Source organism: Monopterus albus, unplaced genomic scaffold (genome assembly GCF_001952655.1).
Source record: "Monopterus albus unplaced genomic scaffold, M_albus_1.0 scaffold136.1, whole genome shotgun sequence".
Lineage (NCBI taxonomy): Eukaryota > Metazoa > Chordata > Actinopteri > Synbranchiformes > Synbranchidae > Monopterus > Monopterus albus.
In genome coordinates this window covers 996234-1003547 of record NW_018128016.1, presented here as the reverse complement: position 1 = coordinate 1003547, position 7314 = coordinate 996234, and the positions used below count along the sequence as shown (strand labels likewise).

Sequence of the window (7314 nt, the reverse complement as noted above, 5' to 3'; positions counted from 1 at the left end):
ACCAGTAAGTCAGAAGTGATCTCCTGCATCTTCTCTCTGAAAGAGGAGGTTGGAGCTTTAGCCAGGGCCCTGCGGCTCTTTGAGGTAAACTTTAATTCTTCAGTGACAACACAAAAATATTGTCACCCCTTTACCATTAACAAGGAGCCCCTTTGCTTCCTATGATCTTCACATGATGAAGAGCAGATTTTCACACTCTGTGGCTACCATGAGCAGTGCTAAAACAGCTCATTATCAATCAACAGCCATCCTCAGGGCTCACACACAGTGAAATATGTGAGCTCTGGTTTCACCCATCATTAAAAAATCAATTCTTTTGCAGAATAGTTGCAACCAAACACATCACAGGGGAACCTTACTGCTAACTGTGCTTGTTCAGGATGCATAGAGCAAAATTTACAAGCAGTTCCTCCTGCAGTTAACAGCCAACCAGAGGACTGAGCAATGTTAACTTAGAGCTGGGGAGGTTTGGTCTGGTTTGGGTAAACCTAGCCTCTGTCCATGGTGTGTTTTTTCCTAAAGTGGCCAATAATCTTTGTTATTCCAAAATACAATGTTGTTTTAAAATGCATCCTCATTCTCCAATAATAAGAGAGCTTATAGCTTCTTACAAGAGTAAGGGAATACATCAACATCAACATAAGTGATTGATACCACGCTCATATACGTATGTCCATTAAATATAAGGCTAGTAGCCAGGTAGTTTAGATTAGTATAAAGGCTGGGGAAATGCTAGGCTAGCTATCCATTCTTGATGCTATACTAAGCTAAGCTAACCAGCAGCTGGCATCGGCATCATGCTGAATGCATCTTCTCATTGTGTTTATTTAAATTCTTTAGACACTACCATCATTTAAGCAGAGGAATGCAGGTTGTATACATGATTCTCTGGTTGTTTTCCTGCTCATGGACTTTTTGACCCTTTAAAGAAGAAAGCTAAACAAACTCAGCTTATCTCATATGTTTGTGTATCAGTCATGTGCAAACATGGCAGGTGGCTCTTTAATCCACTGACTCGCCTCCTGCAGGTGTCCTATGAGGACGAAATAGACATTGGACTGCTGGAAAGTTATTGCAGAGGTAGATAGTAACTAGAGCTACAATGATTAGTCAGTTACTTGGCCAATTAGTGACAGAAAATGAATCAACAACTACATTCGTTTGATAATCACTTCATCATAATCCTCACTTGATTTGTCAAGCTACAGGTTCTAGTTTTGGTTTCTCAGTTATGAGATTGGCAGTACAATGAATAGCTTTGGATTTTGGACTCACCTTGGAATATTTTTATTGTCATTTTTCTCAATTTCCTGATGTTTTATAGATAAAATAATTATTAAATATTAATTTATATATTGAGAAAATAATTGGCCAACTAATCCATAAAGAAAATAATTTTCAGTTGCACAATAATCAACCTCAGCAATTTAGTAAAAAGTTATTTTTTATAAAGCTGAGGAACAGAAAAGAGATGGACTAAAAAATATTCTGACTTTTAGTTCCTAGTATAAGCATGGATCCTACATTTCCCATGATGCAATGCAATATAATATTTCATTAGACCCTCCCTGCCTCTTAAATACCCACATCTTTCAAACCTTACCCCTCTAGTTTGTAACATAGGCTTGGACCAAGTTTAGTCCAAGTCAATTACATCACTTTGACACTGTCAGGGTTATTAGATTTTACAACATTTTTCACAGGCTCAAGCAAAACGCTGTATAAAATTAGCATAGTTCCTCTTTAAAATACTGCTTACATGGTAATACATTAATAATATTTATCCAAAATAACAAACCCTAACCCTAAAACACACTAAAAAGGACCTTTTTGCATAGTACAGTACTTCATTCTTGATATTCGAGTGGCATTTTTCTCATAACTGTGATAACTGTGTGTTTTCCTAGCTGTTATTTTGATTCCATGACATGTGTCACTTGTCATTTGAGTTAAGGATCTGAATGCTTGCAAACACAAGAAGGTCAATGTATCACTGTCTGTCATGTTTTTATTCTCTTTTATCGATTTAAACTGTGTGTACGTGACTGTATGACAGCTTGAAGTAAACACTGACTGGCAGTAGCAGCACAGTTTACACTCCTATCAAGGTTCGAGTGAGTTTGCTCTTCCTCCAGGCAAAATACAAAGTACGACTCCAGAATGTTTTGCAGTCCAAACATGCAATTCATCCCAAGGTACCAGGTGTTTTAGATTAAAGAGAAACTTTTTTTGCTGGACCCACATGTTTTCTGGGGGCGGAGATGTGGGTAAGTTGACTGTGATCAATACCAAGTATGTGCAAAATGCTGCTCTGCAAATGTGGCAGTAAACATCATGATCCTCTTTGAACCTATGAGGGCTCACTTTTCCAATCCTCCCCCTGCTCCACCCCCTCTTACGACTCCTCTCAGGTCAGGTCCAGATTTAAAAAATAAATAAATAAATAAAAATACAGGCAACTTGGCCGCCCAACTATCAGCACACTGCTTTTATTATAATGAACAATATAATGATTGCCCTAAAAACACAGCTTTGAAGAGAACATACTGCACTTCTTCCACATTTTTCCTGTTCTCTGTGGAGCTACAGTATGTGTACGTTTAGCTGAGCAGCTGTGGTATTTATCACATGCTCATTTTCATCTTGTGAATGTCTGATCTATATATTTAGTTCAGAATGTTGCACAGTGAAACCGAAATTTTAAGTGCAAAGCTTTTTGTTTTCACTTTTAATATATTTAGAAAACAAAAGTAAAATTGCTGATAGTAAACATATCTTATTACATCACAAAAACACTAGTCATTGTTTATTTTAAACCTGGACTCTGGTCATGTCTATATCACTCCCAGGGGGTGGAGGACAAGATAGCCCTCAAAAAGCTATTACATGTCAAATAGGATCTAGATTGGAGAAAACTGGAGGCCCTGCTGCTCACCACCTCCCAACTATTAGCCTATAGTAGACAGACAACAGTATACTCCCCCTCTTTCCACCAAATTTACATAAACAAAAACACAGTTTTGATGGCAACTATCTGGTAAAGACAGCCCCGCTTTCCACCACCAGCCAGAAATGTTTTGCATGGTTGACATAAAGAACTGCTCAAGGGCCTTGTGTTCATGCTGCAGAATGAGAAAACCCTAATTGCAGACAGGGCGATTTGTTTGACAATTTCACACTAAAATACTACCTTATGTCCTCAGTGCCTTTACTATGCAAGTCTAGACTGGCTTGGCTCACAGTCTGCAGACCATCTTAAGATCAGGGTGGACTCCATTAAGTTTGACAGATTCGGTGAGCACACACTGCTCTCTAGTGGTGGAGCAAGGGTAGTGCTGCAGCCTGGTGCAGCAAAAACATTAATTCATGCTTATTCATGAATAGGGTCATTGGCGAATGGAGCCTATCCCAGCTGACATTGGGTGAGAGGCGGGGTCCACCCTGCACAGGTTGCCAGTCTATCACAGGGCTGACACACTCACTCCTAGAGTAAAGAGTCACCAATCAACCTAAGCTGCATGTCTCTGGACTGTGGGAGGAAGTCGGAGTACCCGGAGAGAATCCACCCAGGCACAGGGAGAACATGTAGACTACACACAGAAAGGCCCAGGCTCAAACCCAGAATTTTTTGCTGTGAGGTGACAGGACAAACAACTGTTTCCGCTGTGCTGCCACACAGCAAAAACATTCACAGTTAATTACAACATGCATGCTTTGTCTTTTACTTTATTTTTATGATGAACTTTGTCTTCAACAAATTGAAAATTACCTAAAATACATATGGAGGTAAACAACTAAATGTCTAGGTTTTGTAAAACACCAATGAAAATCAGTTCAGGACTCACAAAATTCTCCCCTGCTTTTGTTTCTGTAGGAGAAGGGCATCACCCTGACGCACATTGAATCCCGTCCATCGCAGGCGAACAAAGACCACTATGAGTTCTTCATCAGTGTGGATTCCACCTCCTCCCAGGCCCTGGATGAGGTCATCAACAGCCTGCGTACACAAATCAGCGGCCACGTGCATGAGCTCTCACGCAACAAACAGAAGGACACAGGTTTGTGTGTGTAATTGTAAGACAGTGAAAACTGAACTAGATAAGTCCTTAAAATAGCAAAAACATTGAATGTGTATAATTATTAATGCACCACAGGCAGTGCGAGTTTAAAATGGTTATCACTGATTATGTAGTTCAGTGTTTATCATAATGTTTAGAAAAAAATTAATGCTAAATATCAGTATACATGGAAATAAAAAAAAACAGTCCTGTTATGGAGTCATATCTTAAAATAATTTGACCAAACCTCAGGGTTTAGGTCATTTTGATCCACTTAGTGTCACAGATTTATGTCTTAACTAGTAACTCGGTGAGGTTGAACTGAGACAAAAGCTAAAAGTTGCATGCTACTGTATCATTCTAAAGAACATGCTGATGCTTACCATCTTAGTCTACTCTGTATGAGGTTGGCAATGTCATTAGTGTAGCAGGTTTTTGGTCATAAATGAAAATCCTGGGCAAATTAAAATGATAACCTGATGATGGTGCTAAATGGAAAGCGTTTAAGCAGGAGCAAAATCAAATCAGAATGGGTTTGTAGATAGATTATCTTTTTTAGGTTTATAGGGCCAATAATATATTAAATCAATATCAAACCTAGACAAAAATGTTAACTAAAAACTCAAATAAAAATGTTGTTGTTGAGGCACTTCTTTAAAAACTAAAAAATCTCATGGTGGCACTAGAAGAAAATCAGCATCCTTCATCTCTTGGGCACCATGAATGTCTGTACCAAATTTAATGGCAATCAGTCCAAAAGTTAAGATATTTCAATCCCTGGAGCCAAACAACTAGCCAGACTTGGTAATGGACAGCCAGCGCCACCGATGAGAATGATGGCCCATCACTGACACTGAGACCCCTTTATTAGTTGTTTCCAGAATGACATTAGTTTAGCTACTGAGGACCAACATGAACAGGCATGAACAGAGGAGGTCTGTGTCCCAGGCCCAGACTAACACAGGGCAGGAGAACACGCCAAAGTCACGGCAGGCTAAGACAGACGGGGCCACCATGGATCCTCCTCTGACCCCACTGTAGACTCTGTGGTCTACTCGTCAGGGCCAAGTGAATGACCAGATATTTATGACCTATTTTGGAGACATTTTCCAATTTATGCAGTTTATAGACGAACCTGGCAGACACCTGTTGTCTTCCTGTGGCCTCAGGATGGACCACACTACACAAATGTAGATTAATGATTGGGCCCTAGTGTTTTTGAGGGAGTAAAAATCAATATGAACAAGCAGATGCCCCTTGGATATCTGTTCTGCTGAGTGTCAAAATGCCACAGCTCTGAAAAAATCATATAGACAAAGCATCATCTACATCAGTATCAATTTGTACTGTGCTCAGTCGCATCAGTTAATAATTGAGGCTCCAATGAAAAATTAGATTTTATTGCTGATGAATCAGTTTTTCTGTAAAAATGTCAGAAATGTTGTAAAATACCTTTTACAGTTTATCTGAGTCCCAGATAAAACATAGCTGAAACAATTAGCAACAGAAAAATAATCTGCAGTTACAGTATTTAATGATCAAATAATCATTTTTAAAGATCCGTTTATGCTTCAACAAACTGAATGTTTGCTGCCTTTCTTTGTCTTATATCACTGAAAACCACACACACACACACACGTGGGTTTTGAAGGCATCTGAAGACGTCACCTTGGACCTCAGCTTGAAGCTGGATACCGTTTCCCAGTTTTTGAGACTCCAGAAATTAAACAATCAATCAAATAATTGTTAGATTAACCTATAGCTAGTTAGTTAGTTGAAGCCCCTAAATTTCCTCTTCATTTGTCTTTGTTTAGTCCCACTAATAGACAAAACCATGAAATAATTCTGTTTATAATAAAATAAAACAGAGAATAGCAACTAATAACCATCAGGACTTGATCATATTTGGTGTTTTTGCTCGACAAAGTACCTAAATAATTAGGAAATTATCCAAATAATTTTAAAGTTGTGTGGATTTATTGACTCCGAGATAAATTAACAAGCACAAACCTCTGCCTGGAACTAAATATGTTTGTCCCACTAACATAAAGACTTCCTAGATTTCTAAATATTTCTCTCCTCAGGGCAGCCTATGCATAATGAATGTTTAATTGATCTGACCTAAATTAATACATGTTGAATAAAAACAACAAATTACTGATGCCTAATAACCATTATTATCCTTCAGTGCCATGGTTCCCTAATGACATCCCAGACCTGGACCGCTTTGCCAACCAGATCCTCAGCTATGGCTCCGAGCTGGATGCAGACCACCCAGTAAGGGCTGACTCATCCATCACCGTCTTTTTGTCACATCCTGCCTCTGCATGTGTATTTGTGTGAATACACATCCACTCACGCCCACGTCTTATGAAAGCTGGCGCTGTGGAAATGACAGGCCGCACTCTGCAGTCTATTCTAATGGAAACTAGACACACAAATTGATGTCATTGCTTTAATTGAGCCCCTATAATTATAGATAATTGTTCCCTTTTGCCACCACCATTAAAGCAAAATGTATTCATCGTGAGCTGAAAAAGACTTTACAAAGGCTTCATTTGAATATGTATCTGCATGCTCTTATTAGAGACGGAGTGCATAATGCTGGCTACAGGGTTCAGCCTCAGCAGAGGATTTCCTCTCTTTGATTTGGCAGCACATGGCCAGGCTGCGATCATGAGATCTAACATGGCTTTGCTTTGTGTGTGTGTGTGTGTGTGTGTGTGTGTGTGTGTGTGTGTGTCCAGGGCTTCACAGATCCAGTGTACAGAGCCCGCAGGAAGGAGTTTGCTGACATTGCCTACAACTACAGACAGTAACTACTCTTAGAAGTCTTTATTCTTAATCTCCACTTCCTTTTTGTCTGTATTCCAAGTCTAGGTACAAGTTGCAGAAGAATTTTTAAACGTTTCACTGGTTATTCCAGTTGATTTCTTTCCATACTTTGCCTTGGAAATTACCATGAGCAAATAAGAAATTACAAAGGTCTTGATCTTTTTGTGTATAAGAAATATTATTCCCAGACACTACAAGGAGCACCAAGCCTTCACGTACATAACTGTACCTGTACGGTGATACTGACAAATACTGCTTAATCTGAGCAAATACAATACAGATGTTGGGTGTCAAGCCACATATCTGCTCTTTGCCTGGGTGAGGATAGGGCTCAGGGATGCTTTATGTTAAGGGTAGGATAGGTTTGGAAAATGGTGTTGCTTATTGTGGGGCTCTGAAGGTTTTTGACGACATGACCTGA

At 39.3% G+C, this 7314-nt stretch overlaps 1 protein-coding gene across 1 annotated transcript in view; it reads left to right on the top strand.

Moving 5' to 3' along the window:
• Positions 1–7314, top strand: part of pah (phenylalanine hydroxylase) — an 18975-nt gene that overhangs the window by 7164 nt on the left and 4497 nt on the right. Inside the window, exons 3-6 of the mRNA XM_020613689.1 lie at positions 6–84; positions 3875–4058; positions 6247–6335; positions 6806–6873. Coding sequence (XP_020469345.1) covers positions 6–84; positions 3875–4058; positions 6247–6335; positions 6806–6873 — 420 coding nt within the window. The remainder of the gene's footprint in view (positions 1–5; positions 85–3874; positions 4059–6246; positions 6336–6805; positions 6874–7314) is intronic.